Source organism: Protopterus annectens, chromosome 10.part0 (genome assembly GCF_019279795.1).
Source record: "Protopterus annectens isolate FY-2018-M chromosome 10.part0, PAN1.0, whole genome shotgun sequence".
NCBI lineage: Eukaryota > Metazoa > Chordata > Ceratodontiformes > Protopteridae > Protopterus > Protopterus annectens.
In genome coordinates, this window is record NC_056744.1 from 1,610,608,965 (window position 1) to 1,610,631,498 (window position 22,534).

The following is a 22,534-nucleotide window of genomic DNA, read 5'->3' on the forward strand; positions in this document are numbered from 1 at the left end:
ACAGATAGTGCGCTGATTAAATGAAGCACAAAACCGACTGCAAGGTATGTCCTAGTCAGGGCCTAGGCAAGGAATACAATACGAATGAAAATATTTATGGAGGTATTTGCTTTCCACAAGTAATGCAATTATTAACTTTTACTGACATCGGTAAGGAGCAAGAAAAGGTTTCCCCAACGGGGTACTTAGTTTTAGTTGAAGACTTCGGTTCTGAAACTCGAAAATGAAAATTTCAGGAGTCGGCCAACCAGCACTTGCGAACTGCTTCTGCTTCGGGCACCGCACGGCAAGAAAGACTGGGGTAATGGCGTCGGCTGCATGCTTTATACCCCTGACGACCTGACGTCATGGAAGAAGGGACAGCAACCGATGCAGGACCCAAAACTTTGTTAATCAGGCCGACTGAGGGCTACCTGCAAGCAGATAACCCAAATGTAATGACTGCAACAGTGAAACACGAAGAACATCAAGCTGTTACATTATTTTCCACTTTCTGCTTTGACTTTTTGCTTATGCTTTTCCTACACAGCGACCCAGGTACATTAACATCTTAAAGTATGTATTTAATCATAAATATACCAATATATATATATATATATATATATATATATATATATATATATATATATATATATATATATGTATGTATGTGTATATATATATATATAAATATATATATATATATATATATATATATATATATATATATATATATATATAAAACAACAAAAGCACAAAACCAAGGCGATCACCAGGCTGACTATCATAAAAAGTACAGTTTTGTACCTACCATAAATGTAGATGTTCGAAGATCCACATTGCTGCAGTCATAACCTGTGGGTAGTCCGCTGTCCTCGGTCGGCCCGAATACCAAAGTATAAGGCTGGCGTCGGTCATGGTCGCTCAGATCTGACGTCAGTACGCCTTGGTACTAAAGCGCATGACCGACGTCATATCCCCAGTCTTTCTTGCCCCAGATGTCAGAAGGCCCTAAAAAGAAAGGCCATAGCCAAAAAACAATATTTACAACCCAAAACACACAACCACCCCAAACTACAGTGGGGAAGGAGGGAGGAGAATTGGACTGCAGCAATGTGGATCTTCGAACATCTACATTTATGGTAGGTACAAAACTGTACTATGTTCTTCATCTCACATTGCTGCAGTCATAACCTGTGTTTAGAATCCCAAAGCAAAGATAAAGGGAGGATGGCAAAATTATAAAGCATTGGGAGCTGCTAACATGCCCTGTAAAACTGCAGTGGCAAACCCAGCCCTAGATTTGGAGTAAAGAGGGAGATGGTAATGTTTAGAAAAAGTGTGCACTGAACTCCAAGTAGCTGCCTCCAAAATATCTTTCGTAGCTACACCCCTTAAAAAAGCAGTAGAAGTGGCAGTAGCCCTAGTGGAATGAGGTCTGATTCCAGCCGGAATCTCCTTACCATGATGAGAATAACAAAAAGCAATACAATGGCCAATCCACTTAGAAATAGTTTGTTTAGAAACAGGTTTCCCCTGAGATCCCAAAGCAAAAGAAACAAACAACTGTTGAGACTGTCTGAACCCTTTAGTTCTGCTCAAATAATAACGCAACTGCCTGTGAATATCCAAAGAATGCAAAATTTTTTCCCCTTTATTTTGGGGATCAGCATACAATGTAGGCAAATGAATAGATTGGTTCAAGGCCACATTTGAAACAACTTTAGGCATAAAAGTAGGGTTAGTACGTAGGGATACCCTATCCTTATGAAAAATCAGGAAGGGCTCAACTGCCATTAGAGCCTGTAATTCAGATACCCTTCTAGCAGACGTAATGGCCAACAAAAAAGCAGTCTTCCAAGACAAAAACTTCAACTCAGATGTAGCTGCAGGTTCAAAAGGAGGTAAAGTGAGCTTTTCCAACACAAAATTGAGATCCCAGGATGGAGTAGGAGCTCTACGTGGGGGTCTTATGTTCTTCGCCCCTCTAAGAAATTGCTTAAACAAAGGATGAGAGAATAATGGTGGGTCACAATCATAGTGAGCAGAAATGGCTGCAGCATGAACTTTTACAGAGGAGAAAGACAAACCTTTGTCTAGTAATTCTGTAAGATACTGAAGAGAAACACTCAAATTAGGTACTGAAACATCAAAGCTCTTCGCTTGGCTCCAAAGAAAAAATCTCCTCCATTTATCAGCATAAACTTTCCTTGTACTAGGCCGTCTGGCCTCCAAAATAACATCCAAAACTTGTTGAGGAAGCTGCGACCCTCCAGGGTCTAGAACAGAATATGCCAGGCTGTCAGATGCAGGGACTGTATCCTGACATTGAGGAAATGATTGCCTGCCTGAGACAAAAGGTGTGGAATCGATGGCAAAGGCCAAGGAGGCTCCCGTACTAAACTCCTCAGCAGAGGGTACCAGTGCTGACGTGGCCAATCTGGAGCTATTAGAATCATGGAGGGCTTGTCCTGTCTGACCTTCAAGAGCACCTTGGGAAGGAGAGGCAGAGGAGGAAAAGCATAGACGTGAAGATTGTTCCAACTGAATGATAGAGCATCCACCTTCCAAGCTTTTGGATGAAACAGCTTTGTGCAAAACTTTGGCAGCTGGAAATTTAGTGGAGAAGCGAACAGATCTATGTCTGGAGTCCCCCAAAGCACTGTCAACTGTCGAAATACATGAGGATCCAATTTCCACTCGTGGGGATCCACCATCTGTCTGCTCAAAACATCCGCTAAGGAGTTCTGTGCTCCTGGCAGAAACCTTGCCTGAAGAGTGAGGTGCAAACTGAGAGCAGTTTCCCACAAAATCCTAGCTTGCCTGCAAAGAGGGTACGAATGGGTTCCCCCTTGCTTGTTGATGTACCACATGACAGTTGTGTTGTCTGTTTGAATCAACACGTGTCCTGGTTGAAGTAGACCCTTGAAAGCCATCAATGCAAATTGGACTGCTAACATCTCCTTCATGTTGATATGCAAATGTTGAAGTCTGGCAGGCCACGTGTCTTGAACCCATTTTCCATTGAGGTGTGCTCCCCAAGCCTTGTCTGAGGCATCTGTCATTAAGATCTGACTCGCCTCTGGTCGGGTCACAGAGAGTCCCTTGTTTAGGTGACATTCCTGAGCCCACCACAAAAATTCCTTTTGAATGCAAGGTATTATCTGAATGACAGTGTCCAAATCATGGCAGTGTTGAGTCCATACACTTTTGAGATACCATTGTAGCTTCCTCATATGCAGTTTGGCATTGGGAAGTACCAGAATACAAGATGCCATGAACCCCAAGGCTTGAAGGACTGTCCTTGCAGTCAGCCTGGACAGGAGAGACAATTGTTGGAAGTAAAGGGTAAGATTTCTTTGCTTGTCCGGGGTCAAAAACGCCATCTGAGAGGCTGTATTCAGTCTCACACCCAGAAAGCACATGTCCTGAGAGGGTACTAGACTGGACTTTATTTCGTTCACAGAATACCCTAGGCACCTTAACACTGCCATAACATACTGAAGATGGTGAAGCAGCTTGTCTTTGTCTTGAGCAAGAATCAGGCAATCGTCCAAATAAGGATAAATTTGTATTCCTCTTAACCTTAAGAAGGCTATCACCGGAGCCAGAACTTTTGTGAACACCCTGGGCGCAGTAGACAAGCCAAAGGGCAATGCAGAGAATTGATAATGTAAAGTCCCAGCCCGAAAACGCAGGAATCTCCTGCAGCTGGGCCTGATAGGAATATGAAGATAAGCCTCCTTGAGATCCAGAGTTACCATCCAGTGATCTTTGCCTAGCAGAGGCAGAAGTTGTTGCAAAGTCAACATTTTGAATTTTGGAATGTCCAGGTATGTGTTGAGAATAGACAAATCCAGAATTGGCCTCCAAGTGTTTCCTTTCTTTGGTACAAGAAACAGGCGAGAATAAAATCCTAGGCCCACTTCTGACGGAGGGACCTGCTGGATAGCCCCCATTTGTAGAAGTAAAGAAATCTGTTTGTGAGCCTCCACCCTTTGCTGAGGAGGAACGTCTGGCATGCCTTTGAAAGGGGGCAATGTGTGGAAATAAAACTTGTAGCCTCGGTTTATAATGTCCAACACCCATTTGTCCTGGGTGATTAAAAGCCAATTTTGCCTGAAAAGTGCCAACTTTCCTCCTAGAGGAGCTGCCAGACAGGAAGGATCGGGCAGCTGAAGATGCAGGTCATTGGGTCTGTTTACGAAAGGACTGGCCCCTGCCCTCACCTGTAGACTGTGCAGGGGAACTCCACGTCCTAGGCCTAAAAGAACCCTGTGCATGAGCTCTGCCCCTACCACGTCTAGATCTACCCCTAGACTGTAAATCAGAAGAAGGGTAAGCCCATCCCTTAGTAGGCCAATTTCTGCTAAACTTAGGGGGCTGCTCCTGCAAAAAATCCTTAACAGTCTGCATAGACTTAGCTTTGTCTTCCATTTTCTTCAAGACTGACTCCACAGGAGAACCAAACAAAACTTCAGTCTGAAGGGGAGCATCCAAAATTCGTGCTTTAACATGCTCTGACAAGTTCTGATCCTTAAGCCAGGCATGCCTACGAATAACTGATCCAGTGGCAGCCACCCTGGAAGAGGCCTGTAAAGCATCAAAACCACACTGCAAAGAATGCTTACCCACCTGATCAGAGGCATGAACCAAATCCTGTAATTCTTTACACTCTATGCCCTCTGCTAAAGCATCTACCTTAGATTTCAACTGACTAAGGAGAAAATTCTGGTACTTCAACATATGAAACTGGCAATTCAAAGCCCTCATTGCAAGAGTGGAAGAGGTATACACTTTTTTACCCCACCTATCCAAAGCTCTAGAGTCTTTATCCATAGGAACTGGATTCTTTACAACAGAAGCCCTGACACCCTTAGGTCCCTGGCTAATAGTTTCTGGGTCCGCCCTGGGGCTCTTATACAAATATTTATGAGCCTCTGGCACTCTGTAATACCTGTCTGGCTTAACCGGGGCAGGAGGCAAAGAGTCTGGATTAAGGGAAGCCTCAGAGAAAACATCCTGAACCACATCCAAAACAGGAGGAATAGCCAAGGGCCTATGTTGTGGTAAAAATAAGGATTCCCTAAGCCTCTTCCGGGAATCTGAGAAATCCTGACCTTCCCATTTAAAATGTTCCCTCATAGAATGCAGGGTTTCTGAAAAAGAAAAATCCTCTGGAGGGGAAGCAGAAGGACTAGAATCCTCTGCGTCTGAATCAGAATAAGGGGGAAAATCCTGAATGTCTTCAGCCGAAGACTCTGAGTAATCTGAAGAATGTTCCAATCCTTCCACCTCTGGCTCCACCCTATGCCTCTTATCTGGAGGGGGCATAGAACCTCTGATCAAGGAAATCAAATCTTCTGCCATTTTAAGCATGTGCTTTTTAGGTACAGATCCTGCAGAACTAGGACTGACGCCAGAGGAAGACAAACCAGGCCTGGCCTTGGAAGGTACTTTAGAGACAGAGGGAGAGGGCCTAACCACCTTATGTAAAGAAGGGATTACAGCAACCTGAGAAGCCCCCTCAGCCTGACCCGACTCCTGAGAGGCCACATCTTGCAAAATTAAAGGTTCCCCCTGAGACTCAACTGAAACCTCGGCTGGATCCACAGATTCCACCGTGGTTTCTAAAGAACCGGCGTCCGGAACGGACGACTCATCCTGCTTGGATTTTAACGATTTCTCCTTACGCTTCTTAGCGGTAGCGGGCGGAGGATCCGACGGCATACTGTAATTACACCACTTACAAGACAAGCCTAGCACAATCTAACCTACGTTTAATGGTGTGCTTATTAAATTTAGCACAAAAGCGACACCCGACTACGTCGTGCTCAGGCCCCAAGCAAGGAATACAGAGAGAGTGGTAATCCCTATGAGGTATCTGTTTCCCACAAGAAATACAATTATTCACTTTTTCTGACATCCGGATTTAACTGAGGCAAGAAAAGAAAAAAATATTCCCCAACGGGGTACTTAGCCCAACTTGGTTTCGGTCTGAAACTCAGAATACGAAAATTTCAGAACGCCGAACGGCACTTGCAAACGCTGCTTCTGCTTCGGACCATGCGGCAAGAAAGACTGGGGATATGACGTCGGTCATGCGCTTTAGTACCAAGGCGTACTGATGTCAGATCTGAGCGACCATGACCGACGCCAGCCTTATACTTTGGTATTCGGGCCGACCGAGGACAGCGGACTACCCACAGGTTATGACTGCAGCAATGTGAGATGAAGAACATCTCTTCTTTAATAAAAAATGAGAAATAAAAACTTAAAATGGTAGGATAACAGCTTTCAGGTTAAACCCTTCTTCAGATCCGATTGCCTTTGTTTTGTCTTTTTGTTTTTTATACATTTTATTCAAGTGAGTGAGCATCTTTGACTGCTATGCAAATATATATACATACACATATATATATATATATATATATATATATATATATATATATATATATATATATATACACACACATACACACACACACACACACACACACATACACAAAATATAGATATATATATATATATATATATATATATATATATATACACACACACACACACACACACACACACACACACACACACACACACACACACACACACACACATGTAGATTAATATGTAATTTATGTGCTACTATTAATGATGTTTACTAACATAATGAAAATAATGAATGGTTTTGTGAACAACCGTCTGCAACCATGACAATGTTAATCAAAGTGAATATTGAAATGTAAAAACTAAAGCACAGAAATTACTGGAGAACTCTTTTAAAGGACACTGATGCTCACTTCGGAATGGTAGTACAACTGAAAGAAACTTAACTGGACTGATAGACTGGTGCTTCAGTAATTAATACCTAGTCCTGTCTCCTGTGTTTAGAGCATTAACGCTGTATCTCCACAGCTCAACCATCTCAACAACTTCACATCCCCAACAACCATGCTCGGGCCTCCTCTTCTAAGTGAAGACATTTTAATGTTGTGAAGTGCCTGCCATAACAGTAACTACTACAAGAATTTGTCTATATTAGAACATCGAAGTTTCAAAACTTCGAATGTTCTAATATCGACCCCTATTCAGCGAACGCTTACAACATCGAACATACAGAACAGCAATTTTTTTCCTAGGGAAAAAAATTGATGTTCCAAAACACATACACATAACACAAAACAAACAGCAATCCACACACATACACCTAAAATCTTACATCTAACCCTACACTAAACTATAAATACACCACTAACTATCCACTTACCTTAACCCAAACCCTAACCCTAAGGTCTGTCACTATCGCACACTCATCTACCCTGCCCTAACCCTCATGTCCACACAATCGCACACTTACCTGACCCGTGCCCTAACCCTAACTCACCTAACCCGCCCTAACCCTCACATCCACACAATCCCACACATACCTAATCTGCACCCTTACCCTAACTCACCTAACCTGTGCCCAATCACACACTTACCTGAAACAGACCCTAACTTTCCACCACAGCGCTGAAAATAGCGAAGTGATGGAGACGGACAACCAAATTCTTTCCCTAGGAAAAAATTCAGTTTTCTGTAGCTTCACTATTTTCAGCATTCGCTAAATAGAGGTCAATATTAGAACATTCAAAGTTTTGAAACTTCGATGTTGTAATATAGACCCACACGAATGGAACTGCATTTTTAGGGGGTAGACCCTCCACAGGATACACTACAGGGGATGGAAAAACCTGAGGAGTGAACCAGGGCACTTATCTGACATTTACTTTAAGTGCAGCATGTCAGAAAATCAATATGTATATTAATGAACAGAAACACCATCCGGAAGCACAAAGAACAAGAGGTGACAGCTGTGGGTCCTTACTGCAAAGTGAGAGCTGTGACTGTATAGTTCTGGCTGCAGCAACAACTAGAACATATGCCTCGTGTGTTAGGATAACATGCAACACCACATTTTCCAAAGCCACCAACCCCCATGCATAAAGCACTGCTCTAGCTTGTAATTTCAGTTCTGGGTCACAGAAAATAACAGAAGGTAGGGAGATGAAGCTTGGGAGGGGCTTCCTGCAGCTGGAGCTCTACTTAAAGGTTTCAGCATGAAGAAGTGTATCTACAGCTATTTTGTCTGAAAAAACACAGCTCTAGCTGCAGGAACAGACCAGACTCATCCCCCAACTCAAATTTCTGGAGTGGCTGTTCTAGCGGAAATACCCTTCCTCCTCATGGCCCCTGAAACAGACCTTCACTTAAAAGGTCAATTCCAACTTGAAAAGGTTTGCAGAAGTCGCAGGAATAACCTAGTAGTAAGCACACCACTGTTATCCAAAGAGGCATCACAGAAGACAACTGTGGATATAGACAGTTCTGAGAGGCAGCATTCCAGGATAGTTTTTCAAAAGAATGTCTAGTCTGAGGTAAAAGGCAATGCAAACAGTAGGCCGTGTCTAGGGGCATGGTTTAGTAACACTCTTTTCTTAACTTTACTAACTGAAGGAAACAGCAATCTTCTCTTAGATGTTTTGTTCTACCCATTTAAAAAGAAAGTTGCAAGTATATATGCATATAATGAAGATGATACTCTCCCTGGTATAAACCTGTGAGAGAAAAGTGATACGCATAAAAGCTCGTTCTTTATAAACTACCCTGCAAAGCAGTGCTCACTGGAATTTCTTCTAACAAGGAACAAGTGCTATAAGAAACCATCTCTCTCACGACCACAACTTTATGTCTGCTGAGACAATGGCTCAAAGGAAGGAAGAGGGATGCTAACTAGTAAAAGTAGGCTGATGAAGAAAGGAAGCAGCCATGGATAGAAGGAAGGTTAAAGCCAGTGTACAAAAAAAATCATACGAGTAAGAGCCAGAAATAAGACAGGAAATGGAAATTGTCCCTGGCCTGTCTTAGAACATCTTTCTCTTTGACCCCAATAAGCCTTCAGAGTAGAAAGCTATTGGAAAGAATGAAGAAACACTCCGAGTGAAAACCTTACATCTAGTAACAAGTAAACTGCAGTAGAAGTGCGTCAGACTGGGGATGCAATGCTTGAGAAGAAGCCTCACAAAGGAGAAATTATGCATTTGAGATACAAAAACTTCAATGCAGTATTAGACAAAACTGTTAGAAGAGAAATAAATCTTCTGAACTTTCCAAAACATACAGAACTACCATGTCTTTTGTATTTTTTGGTCTAAACAGTGAGCTTTGCATCAGGAGCAGCCTTAAGACAATTGGTGCCCTAGAAAAAAGGGCTCCACCACACCACCTGGCGTGAGTGGAAAATGAAATGCAACTTAATGCTTGCTACTGGGATAGGAAACAACGAGAAATACTCTTAACCTTGGAATTTGCAGGGGAGGCACTGTACCTCTAAAATATAATTTAAGCCACCCAATGGAGATCACCAGAACAAACAGGTACTCTTAGGATGTGAGCCAAAAATAAGGATCTGCTAGTTTGCAGCTCTCTGTCTCTGAATGCTTCTGCTTAGCATACTTTGTTGATATACCACCCTCCCTGACCACAACCCTCTTACTTAATAACCATCTATCTCCATTACTCCTTACTATCCCCCCTCAGTCATCCTGTCTCTGATGACCTAACTACTCTATTCCTTCTCCCCAAACTGCCTCAAATTCACTTTCTTACTTCCTTACCTATAAAAAACGTCTAGAGTTACTGTTAACGGTTTATGTAAAAACATAACAAATAGATAAACGGCTTACTAGCTACGCTTCTGATGTAATTTCCTTAGCCTTGTAATCAGGTATTCTGTGCTGATGCTGTTATCTGCCTTTTGTTTTTATTTTAAAAATTTTTGTAACTACTGTAACTGATTTGAAATTATCTTGATATTTCTATACTATCTTAAATTATTGTATTACTTGGAACTTTTCTTCCCAGGCCTCCGCTGAAAAAGGGCATTAGCTCAGTTGGACATACCCGGTCAACAGATGTAAAATAAAATAAAAATAAACCGTTATGGGAGTCAGAAGAAAAGTTTGGACTTACCAATGCTGTGTCCTTGCATGATGCACATTTAGTAATCTGTTTGTTGACAGAATGAGTGTGGTGATCTAGTAATCTTTGATTTCTGGGGATCCAGTCAGTGAACCATCATGCGACAACTCACACATGGCACCTTCCAACCTAAGCAGGTTAAAAGATGACATGCTAGCAAATGGGCATTAAGTGTAGAAACCAAATCTGTTTAAACTTGGGGATAAAAGACGCCTGAACTGCCCCATTATGTATGAAATAATGCTGGGCTGCATTATGTGGCGTCTCAATGTCTGTAATGATCTGTCCCCCCAAAGAAGAAGGTTATACTGTAGATTAATACAAATATTTCCTTTGACACGGGTCAGTGTATCCATCACTGGTTAATTAAATGCAATAAGACAAACGATACAACATTATGTGCTGTAGAAATCTGGAAAGTTCTACTACGCTTATTTTATTTTTAAATCAGTCTAGATGGGTGCAAGTCAAAGGCAATGTTCAGAACTGGTACAAACTGTTCATTAGCCAGCAGTGAAATGGCCTCATTGCTCTCTAAACTGGTGCACAGAAAAGGTCTATAGAGTATAAGCAATCTGCAACACGGATAAAGAAACAGACAGAATGGACATAATAAAAAAGGGCTCCTTGAGAATAATGAATCTGAGCCACAAGTCAGAAACTTACTAGAGGTCTACTGACTTCAACAGATACTATCAGAATAATCTCAAAGTCCTCTATGGTCTAGGAGACCTCCACAGGAACTAAGGAAATAATGTCAATCTCCCGTGGTCTAGACCACCTCCCTGGAGGGTCTTTTGTTAAGGATGATGAGGGCAGTGGTGGGAAGGGAACTGCATCACACTGTATCTCTTTTAGTTCCTACACTTTGGCTGTCATTTCAAATGTGGTCAGAACATGATGAAAACAACTCCCTTCTACTCACTTCTACCCAAAATGGCAGGAATGGGATGTAGGTTTGCTTCCTTGGAATTAATGGAAGGAAACGAACTTCTAACAGTTAGTAGCTGAGGTTATTGATAATGGAGAATCACAACCTCTAGTGAATACACTGTATGTCCGGGAGGATGAAATTCTGCAGCAACAGCAAAATGGGATGCAATAACTGTGCATTGGTTTAATGGTAACATCAGTCTTAAAGACAGCTAAGAAAAGGAATGTAAAACCAAGGATATAAAGTATGTAAAGTGTGAACCAGCAGCATTTGTGTAAAGTGATAGGTGGTGCTGGTCCCTGCTGCCCAGACCTATCCACTGCATCAGACATTTGCATATGTAAACGCGTGTGCGTGCGTGTGTGTGTGTGTGTGTGTGTGTGTGTATATATATATATATATATATATATATATATATATACACACACACACACATATATATATATATATATATATATATATATATATATATATATATATATACACACATATATATATATATATATATATATATATATATATATATATATATCTTCCCTTCCCATTCAAAACTTTAATTAGCAAATAACCAGTCAATTAAATACACATAATTTTCCATAATATAATAAATGTTAAAATACCCTAAACACATTTAAAAATGTAATGTAAAATATTTAAAAAGTATACACCCTATGTGCAACATATAACATGTAACAATGTATAAGAATGTATAAAATATAATACAAAATAGTACAAAGTAATACAAGACTATTATGGGTGTTCTTATTAAGGGCTAGTGGAGTACCCAATGTGTATACACTACTGCAATCTCGACTACCTTTATAATCTTCCTATAATACAGTAATTGGATTCTATTATTGGAATGAATTATAATTAATTAACCAATCAATCGATCAATCCAAAAAAGACTGAGAATACTGCCATCACGGCAGTGATAAGACTGCCACCACAACACTGAGAATACCATCGCCACGACTACATATCTGAAAGCGAATATCTTTTTGCAGCCCCGGCAGCCCTCGCATCTCCATTACATGAAGAACTTTAGCCCATTGCTTCCTTACTTGAGTATACTAACACAACTGCACAAGTGTAGAGAACAGAGAAATGTGCCTATTTACTTCTATTTGTCAGCCAGTTGGGTGAACTACTCCAAGGACCCTTTTCACTCATGACCAATGCTACCACAACCACAAGACAGTCACAAACACAACTTGCAATGACTAATACCATGCAAGTCTAAAAACATTAGCTACACAAACTATTATTCTGCAGTGGACTGAAACAATAACATTTATGATCAGCGACTGGGGCTAAAGGTTCACAACTGAGGTGTCAATCACAAACAGGATAACCATGTTTGTGTGTGCACATATTGAAGATGAGACTGGTGAAGCCCTGCCAATCCCCTTCCTTTGAGTACATTATGCAGGGCTCATCATTTTTTTTTTTTTTTTTTTGAGGGGGGAGGGGGTTCTTTTGGAATAGATGAAGAAAGTATGATGGAAGAACAAAATACAAAATTCATATTTGTTTATGTATTTGCATTTCACCTAGGGGGCGGCCACGGTGGTGCAGCAGTTAGCATTGCTGCCTCACAGTAAGAGGTTCTCTGGTTCGATCCTCAGCTGGGGGTGTCTTCTGTGCGGAGTCTGCATGTCCTCCCTGTGGTCATGTGGGTTTCCTCTGGGTGCTCCGGTTGCCTCCTACATCCCAAAGACATGCTGTAGGTGGATTGGACACTCTAAATTGGCCCTAGGTGTGAGTGCGTGCTTGTGTGTGCCTTCTGTGGAAGATTGGGCGTCGGGCTGGCAACTCGACACTGTAAAACTCCACTGCCAATCATGAGCAGTCAGGTGATCCGCTGTGGCGACCCCTAACAGGGAAAAGCCAAAAGAAGAAGAAGATTTGCATTCCACCTAGGACCTCACTCGATGCCACTTCTAACACACAATCAACCTACTTGTTCTGGGAGGAAGGGAGAGCCCTATGGCTCATTCTCCCCTGTCTGGGATTACCAAGCTTCCTAATGTTCCCCAGAGAGAGTAGGGAGCAAGCCAGCTTACAACCTACCCTCTCACCCTGGGAACACCCCCCAGCATCTCTTCCAAACTCTGCCATCACTGTTTCCTGAGGGGAAGGGCGCCCACACATGCTGAATGCAGGTTTGGCAGGTTCAAACTCTAGTACGTAATACCTAGTTCTCCCATTGGGTGTCGTTGTTGTGGTTAGCTGCACCTACCTACCTAACCCCCCCCCCCCAAAGTAAAACTACTTACTCCCATCCTCCTGGCCAGCTCCTGCAATTGCCTGAATCAGTATTTGAACTTGTGTCACCTGCACTGTAGTTAGGACTTTACCCACTCTAGACCACTAAGCTCATCCAAGTGATTCACTGATTTTAAACTTTCATCCTTGATCCTTCATTATCAGAACAAATCATCAGAATCCTCTACTCCCTCTAAATACAAATATCATACCTTGTGGAAATCATCGAAGTTGACTGAAGCAACGGCTCCTCTGATACGAGAAGCTATGGCCTTGCATGCATCACCTACAAAGTCTGGGACACTGAAGATCTTTGCTGCATCAGCTTCATCTTTTTGGTCTTTTACTTCAAAGTGCCTGCAACCAAAATATGAAATTCAGAAACACAAAGTATAATGGATCCCCAACAGTCAACAGTTGACAGTCGACAATGATCTCTAAATAAAAAAAAAAAGTGAAACAGTCCCATTATAAAAATATCGACTGGTCTCCTGCTGCAGTCTATATACAGAAATGTACTACTCATTTCATCATGTAATGCACTGCAACAAACAGAATACTGAATTTTAGTTAAGGAAATCACCTTTGCTACAGATTCCATGCCACTGTACAGTTCACATCAAGGTATGACCAAAGGAATATGCTGGGAAGTTCAGCACACCAGCATAAGACTACAAGTCCCAGAATCCATAGAAGCAAAAATGAGATAGCCACAATAAAATAGGAGCAAACATTCAGAAGTCCATGTTACAGCTTCTGTATTGTACACATCACTGCATATGACAAAATGCATTGTTTTGCTAGCAAATCCCTCAAACACCCAAGTAACGCAACTTGATTCACTCCTACTGCATTAATCCTGCAGCACTAGTTATGTGGGTTAATGTTCTGCTTATACAAACAGCTCAAATTTTTTTTAATGGCCCCAACAGTTAATGTCTCTGATGCATAGCTGTGATATTATAAATACAGTGGCTACCTAACTTTCTGCAAGAGTAACTCAAGGAAACCAAAGCATAGGACAAAAGAAAACCGCTGCAAAACAGCCATTAATCACCACCTTCCTATGCTCAAAGTAGGACATTTCGTACTGAAATAAGTGACTTTACTAGACAAACACACCAGTCAATGCAAGCTACCCAAGATCCTTTAACTATTGCAAAACTGGCTTCACACAGTATCACACTTTTCTGCAAAATGTAGAGAAATGCTGGAATATAATTATTCTACTGAACCACTTTCATCCCAACCACCAGAATCAAGACAAAGAGAGAGAGAGACAGGTGTTAACATTTGCATCCATACCTCTCAACCTGTTACTTTGCCAGTGTGGGACATAGACCACAACAATGTGTGACAAAACAGGCAAACTGTGGAATACCATTTCACACAACAAGGAAGAGTACTGGTTTCAGGGTATACAAGTAAAACAAACCACAGTGTTTTTTAGTAAACCGCTCAGACTTTAAACCAAATGTGTGCTTTGTTCATTTTTAATAAAGTACACATCACTGCATATGACAAAATGCATTGTTTTGCTAGCAAATCCCTCAAACACCCAAATAACGCAACTTGATTCACTCCTACTGCATTAATCCTGCAGCACTAGTTATGTGGGTTAATGTTCTGCTTTTACAAACAGCTCAAAATTTTTTTAATGGCCCCAACAGTTAATGTCTCAATTAAGTCACGATCAAGAATAGCAACATCTTAACTAATAGAAAGGCCTGCTTGTTCTCCATGAAATTCTTTTCTTGAACATGTTTCTGACATACAAGTGTTGTTGACAGACACTGGCAAGTTTCTGAAAATAACATGCTTTCCACCACGACTGATGTATCGCAGATACACTACCAGAATGGGTCCGCCTCAAACAAAACATGACAGAAACAGGCAGTGCAGCTGATGAGATGCCCAGTACCCCTTTTTACAATTCCTGCCGCGGAACATTAGGTATAAATTCCAGTCTGGACATGACAATCCAGACTGGATCACTTCAGTAAAGAAAACCTTTAAAAGGAGTTCAGATTCCATTTCAGCAAGAAGAATGTCTCTAAAACCATTCTTAAAAACAGGGAGCACCTACAATCATAATCACTCTGGGACTAAGTTAGCACTGGTTCCTGTACTGCTGTAAAACACTAACAAAGCCCCCTGTATGATCACAGGAAGTGGAGGCTTGCTTCTGCTTAAAACCCTGATGGGTTATGCATTAAGAAGTGTGTCCACTAATAACAGCATTTACATAAGTAGAGAACAAATGTGTAAGGCGAAAGGAAGACTGGCTTGGGGGCTTTCTTGAGGCATCAGTGGCTGACTACGGCATGTGGGACTGACTACGAGCATGTGGAGAAGAGAATGCATTTCATTTACAGTGACTGTCATATCTCTCCTCTACGTCATTCTAGTTGCTAACCTTCATAACATTATGGGACATGCAGTATTATCCATTCGAGGGGATCCACACAGACTGTTACGCGAGACTAGCACAATATGAACAAGCAGAAATGAACCAAGTTCCTACTTGCCAAGAAGAAGAAGTAGGGTCTTCGACCCCCAGAAAACAATCCCATTTTTTGGTCTTGATAACATTATTAGAGACTGGTGATCTGGTTTACAGCAGTACTGCTACTTGGGCAGGGGGACGTAAATTACAACAGTAGTACAGTTTATACAACAGACTTTCGTGTGTGTGTGTGTGTGTGTGTGTATATGTATATGTATGTATATATATATATATATATATATATATATATATATATGTGTGTGTGTGTGTGTGTGTGTGGGGGGGGTATGCATGGATTTTTGTCGAACGCACCATGTCAAACTGCAGAATGCCATGTCGAAACTCCAAACACCCCCCCCCCCCCCTTTTGACCCATGGTAGCGTTTGTTTAGGTGGTAGAGCGGTCGGAAATGTTGAATGTCAAATTTTTTACAATATTCTGATACCATTCGACATAAAATTGTACAGCCAAATCCATGTAAACCTATATATATATATATATATATATATATATATATATATATATTATACACACACATATAAATATACACATACACACATATAAATATATATATATATATATATATATATATATATATAAAAACATATATAAATATATATATATATATATATATATATATATATATATATATATATATATATATATATATATATATACACACATACATACACACACACACACACACACACATACATATAATATACATACACACACACACACATACATATAATATACATACACACACACACACACACACATACATATAATATACATACACACACACACACACACACACACACACACACACACACACACACACACACACGTGTGCATCAGTATGTGCAGGTGCTAATAAAGCACCTTAAACAAAGTATATTGTAAAAATGTGGTGACTGAGAAGTAAGCATGAAGCAGGAATCAGCAGCCAGCAGCACTTAAATGAGCCTCGACAACTGCACATTTAGAAAATCCCTTGTAGACTAAAGACAAAAGAGGGCTGAAGCACTGGGATATACATCAGTCTTATCTACAAGTTAATACTTCAGGAACTACAGCATCCAGAATCCTGATACAGTATGTTTGCAAAGGGAAAACACAGCAGTATGCAGTTCATTTTAGATCAGTAAATATAAACCCCCTAAATCCCTACAGGTGATACTGCAAAAAGACTATTGTGGTGTGTAGGAGTAAGCTTACAGTGTTTGTTAGAGGTCCTTTAACTACAATTCCCAGAATCCAGGAAGCTGACATGACCAGGGTCAGAGCACAGGTCATGCCACATACCACAACTGCTAAAACTAGCTGGCAGAATACCATGCAGCTGAGCCTGAAGCACATGCTACAGTTATTTCAGGTGCCAGAATCCCCTCCAAGTTTTATACGAGGACAAGTCATCTGTGTGTCTGGGAAATACACATGACAGCAATTACAAGGGAAGCTTACATAACTGTTCCTCAGCTAAATTCCACTTCCGACAATCTTCTACAGGTTATGCATGCTCACATGTGACTGGGCTTAGTTCTGGGGAAACATGATTACATTATGATAGCTCTAGTAGGTACAGAAAGCTAAAGGATGCCTAAAAGCTATGACTTCAATTGCAAGAACTGTGCAACATACTGAAATGGCAAATATTAACCTGCAGCAAACAAGTTTATTAAATGGACACTCATGACCAACCAGCTTTTGCTGCAACAAAGAGATTTAATTTAAAGCAGACATCCACACTGAAACTTCAGAGGTCCAATCCAAACCTCAGGGGATCAACAAGAGAGTTAACTGTTAAAACCATTTGTTACATTTAGTATCGTGTCCACTGTCAAATGCTATTCAGTCTCCCAGAACTATTCTCTGTTTGTTACTGTCCTGTATCCCTAAATCTCACATTTTCCACCACATCTTTTACCAAGGCTTCCTGGTATGTTCTTAGTCTATGACTCCTCTTAAATGCCCAGTCTCTGGGCTCCATCCCAAACTCTGTAGTCCCTAAACACTTTTTCTTACTCCATGGAGACCGTGTTATTTCTCTTATCCATTTCTCCCTGTAAAACTTGTCTGTCTGCATGATATCTGGCTCTGCCTCCTCTGCAAAGGATATGTCCTTAAACACAGTTGACTTATGTATGGTGCAAATTCTGTGCCACCCGAAACCATGCATACATGCATATATATTATTTGACATAAGAAAAAGACTTCTCAATTTAATCTCACTGACTAACACAGCCAGCATGCTGGAGCTGCCCCCCCCCCCCTTTTGAGATTTCTCCCATTCTTGCCTGAATTTTTGTTATTCTGTACTGTGCTAGCCACTTAGTGAAATTTGTTCTATTTATGATCCACTTTCCAGTACAGCAAAAGTTCCTCCTTTAAGAAAGGAATCTGACCCACCAATCTAGTGTTTGGAGTCCGCCACCTCTCCACCTTTCTTTTTCATCCCCGCTTCATCTAAATGATCTTTTGGACCCAAATCAAGTAACCCTTCTTTCAAGTTCATGTTACTTTGTATGTCCTCTCATCCCTCTCCTTCACCATCCTCACCATCTTCCTTTGTATCTTCATTTTTTACTTGCTTTTCACCGTAAAAATACCCAGAACTGAACAAAGTATTTCAGCTGTGGCTACATCAGTGCCCTGTGTAATAGTAGTACAATCCCCTATCTTTGGATATTACTGGCCTGGGGAAGCAACGTAAAACTATTGGCTTACACTGATGGTTGTTCACTCCACTCTTGGTGACTCATCCCATCCTCAGGTCACTTTCTTTACTAGGAGTTACCTTCTTCTCACTAGCCAGGGTTACTCTTCCAAAGATAAAGTGTCTGGCACTATCGGCAATGAACCTTAACTGCCACTTTTTAGTCCATGCTGACAGCTTCTCAGAATCTCTGCTTAGGTTAGACATCACCCTCTCCTTGAGAAACCCATATTTTTATGTCACCTATTTTCTCTTTCTAATATTAGGTAAAGTACAACACACTGAACAACACAGACCCCAACACTGATCAGTATGGTTCTCTGCTGCTCATCCCTTCTCCCAGGACAGAACTCCCCAGGCTGCATCACTACCTCCAGCCATTTCTAAGCCCTCTGGTCTGTCTGGTATGTCTGTTCCCCGAACAGCTGTGTTTAAAAAAGTCTGTTTTTGCAACCAATTAATTTAATTTTTTTATTAAGAGATAAAGCTTGGAATGCTGAATGTTTCTGCATCACAAGATGTTAGACATGGACAAGCTAGAGTTCATTCAAGCTAAGTTCACTGTTAGGTGGGATATGGTATGTGAGATGAGAGCTAATACTGACTGAATACAGTTAGTGTCAAGGTAATTTTTTAGCTAAAATGAAACAGTTAGTGAAGTGTGGGAAGTGTACAGCTCTTATACAACCTAATGATGGGTAGCAGCTCTCCACGGTCTCAGAATCGAGCCACACACATGGGTCATTTCCAGTTTCAATCTAAGTGAATAACCTGCAGCTTCTCTACTGTATTCATATAGTGACATTCCAGGTTTGCTCTCCCCTGCCTTTTGAGTTACAGCAGGCAGCGACTGGTCAAAACTAGGTCTTTAACATGATGTCATACAATGGGTCTTTTTCTTGTGAAAGAGATACCTTAGAACAGTATGTCCTTCACTTCTTAGCACTCAAACATTGACAGCAGATTTTCAAACTCAAGGTTACTGGGATAAGAACCAAACTTAAGCCATCACTCTGACTAGATACAAGGAGACAGAATGCAACTACACCAGAGCAATTCAATGGAACCCAAATACAACTTTTTCCATACTCACAGTCAAAAAGATATTGCAGACAGAATGAGAAAGATGAATATCAAGAGGCCATTTGATGATCTGATGGAAGACCCTCATGCTAACAAGTAATTCTCAGAAGCTGATTTCAGTAACAGTATTTAAGTGGCCAAGCTTCCTCAGGTTATGGTATAAAATAGGTACTCTGGTGACCTCTGCTGGCAAGTTGCTGAACATGCGCTCCCACCAAACAGCATACTCTGTACCTAAGTGAACTTCCTTTCAGACTTCTCTGTGCACAGCAAAACAGAACACTATACAAGCAAAACGTCAGAACACATATCTGCAGCAGAGGTAACTGATCAGTCAGAGCAGTCCAGTCAGCATACCCCGCCTCCCTTCAAAACCTGACTCATGACAACTAAAACCTCTTGCTTTATCGAGGTGCAATGCAGTAAAGCAGCAGAGCAGAGGCTGTTTCTAACAAGGTAGGCAAGAATGTATCTGCTAAGCATAAAATGACGCGTGTGGCAAGATTAAAAAAAAAAAAAAAAAAAAAAATGTGTATGTGTATATATATATATATATATATATATATATATATATATATATACATATATATATATATATATATATATATATACACACACACACACACACACACACACACACACACACACACACACACACACACACACACACTCGCACACAAATAAAAGAAAATGTGTCTGTGGTCAGCAAGATTAATTATATTTAAAAACTCTGCTATAAAACTAAAAAAAGCAATGTACAGGCAGAAAGCTGGTGGATCACTCTGCTGTCCTGAAATACATTAGAGGTTTAGACATAGTAATGAGGTCTCTTCTTTCAGCCATGTTTTATTGGTAGGAAACCTTTCTATTGAACACAAACTACTACTAACTAAATATTCTACTGATACAAGGAAGTTACAGTCTCCCTCTAAGCCCCACTAATCAGGCCCATAATAATGAGTACAATGCTCCCTTTGCCATGTACCTATTTAAACATACTGTTCAATTTGAAAAGAAAAATTTCCTAAGAAAATCTCTGGTATGAACTCCTTAAGTTATACACGCCATCTAAAAAAACAAGCCTATCACTTGTTTCTTACTGACTCCTCCTGAGTGCCCTCTGTTTGGCCTGCAAGGCTATGGGGAATTAACTTACTCCTGGCTGACCTCTTGCATATTTCAAAACTAGATTGTCACAAATGTCATTGAGACAGGAGTTTTTCTCTCTCAACAAGCTCTTCCGCCAGCTGCAACAAACTAGAGGTCATGTCATAAACAATGTCATAAGACTACTTCACTATGTGGCCCAGACACATTATGGAAGCGGAAGCATAAAATGCTATTCCTCAAGCAGTCAGTCAAAGACCCAAGACTTTTTGTTGGGCTTACGAACCAACGGAATCAGAGTGGAGGGAGTCGTGTTAAGAAGAACTGCAGAGACTAGTACATGGGGCTTGGGAGCCACTGGTGGAAAACTTGGATTTCTGGAAGGTTAGAAGATACTTTCCCTCTTACTGGGAGCAGCAGACACTGTGTAAGGACTGGCCAGGCAACTTCCTAAAAGAGTGATTTGGCTCTTTGTTGAGTCCTCTTGGGAGGAGACAATAGGTCAATATACCATCCACCCCCCACCCCCCTTCTGCTGCATCACCGCCAGTATCTTCATAACTGGCCAAATGTCAAAGGGAAGTCAGGAAAATCAGTACAATCACCAGCATAATCCACACAAAGAGTAAAAGACTTCAAAGGGAGTTAAAGTGCCCCTCTTGCATCATCACTTACTTGGGAAAAAGCTCATTGAGTACAAAAAGGCAGCGAGCATCCTCATGTGTGAATTACTAGAATCTCCTTGGAGCCTTGGCCTCACTGTCCTTTTTGGGAGGACAGATAGTAACAGCAAGAAGGTCAGACTCGCAGGGCGCGGCCACAGCACATCACACAGCAGAAGGCTGTGGAAATGAAGTCAAGGGCAGCCCTAAAGTCAACACTACCACCTGCATTCCTGACAACTCCACTACCTGAGCCACAACAAGTGACACTGATCCCAAGAGAGATAATGACACTGAATCCACAGAGGACAACACAAGGGTCTAAATGATGCCAAGAAGGTGATCATCAAAAGCAAGAAATCCAGATATAGCGCTGGCTGTCTCACAGACTCTGGCGGCTTCAGTCTAGTTGGAGGACCCTGTGAAATATTAGTATATACAGTGGGACTTCAAGGAGACAATGAGACATCCTAATGACCCAGTTAAAGAAGAATCAGTGTTGCAAACATCACCAAAGAGGAAGGCTTAGAATACCTAAACAGCAAAAGAGCAGAGGGCATGGAAGCATCAGTCCCCACCTCATCAGGTGGACACAAACCCCAGCCAAGTACTGCTGTGCCAAAAGAACTTCCTCCACCACCTCAATGGCAATGAGAACCAGCCTCAGTGTTATGGCCATAGGGGCTACTGAGGGGCTACTGACTCTGAAATAACACTGACCTCCTTGCCAGACACTGATTCAACAAACTGGAAGAGGGACAAAAGTGGGTCAATTTACTGGTGTTAGAGGAAGGGTGGGAGAGTCTGCAACACCATCTGTAAAACCAGAGCACCCTTACCTATTGTATATATGCCTTGGAAGAGGAGGATAGCCTATCCTTTCATGCAGCTTTACTTTGAAAATCAAAGAGGATGACTTTTACTTCCTTTCGCTTCAGACACAGCATAAGTTCTGAAATGCCTTAAAATTAAAGGAAGAAAGCATGTGGACAAATGAGTCATAGTTGATGGCAAAGCTGAAGCCCGGGTGGTGAGCAATTGACACGAGCAACAAATATCGAATCTATGCCCATCAATCCATATGGGTATTGAGGGTGAACCCTTTGTGAATAAACAGGCATTATAGTGGACTTCCCCCTAAACAAGCCAGACACCTAACGTGATTGCCTTTTGCCCAGGTAGGTGGGACACTTCTAAAAGCTATGCTACATACTTGGAAAGAAGAGAGACTGGGCAGCAAATGGTTCAGCAAAGACAGAAT

General features: G+C 41.3%; 1 protein-coding gene across 3 annotated transcripts in view; it reads right to left on the reverse strand.

Moving 5' to 3' along the window:
• The window catches only part of LOC122813790 (major vault protein), a 402,121-nt gene that overhangs the window by 77,859 nt on the left and 301,728 nt on the right, over positions 1-22,534 (reverse strand). For all 3 annotated transcript variants that reach the window (XM_044086295.1, XM_044086296.1, XM_044086297.1), the window contains exon 12: positions 13,411-13,555. In XM_044086295.1, the coding sequence (XP_043942230.1) occupies positions 13,411-13,555 (145 nt within the window). The remainder of the gene's footprint in view (positions 1-13,410; positions 13,556-22,534) is intronic.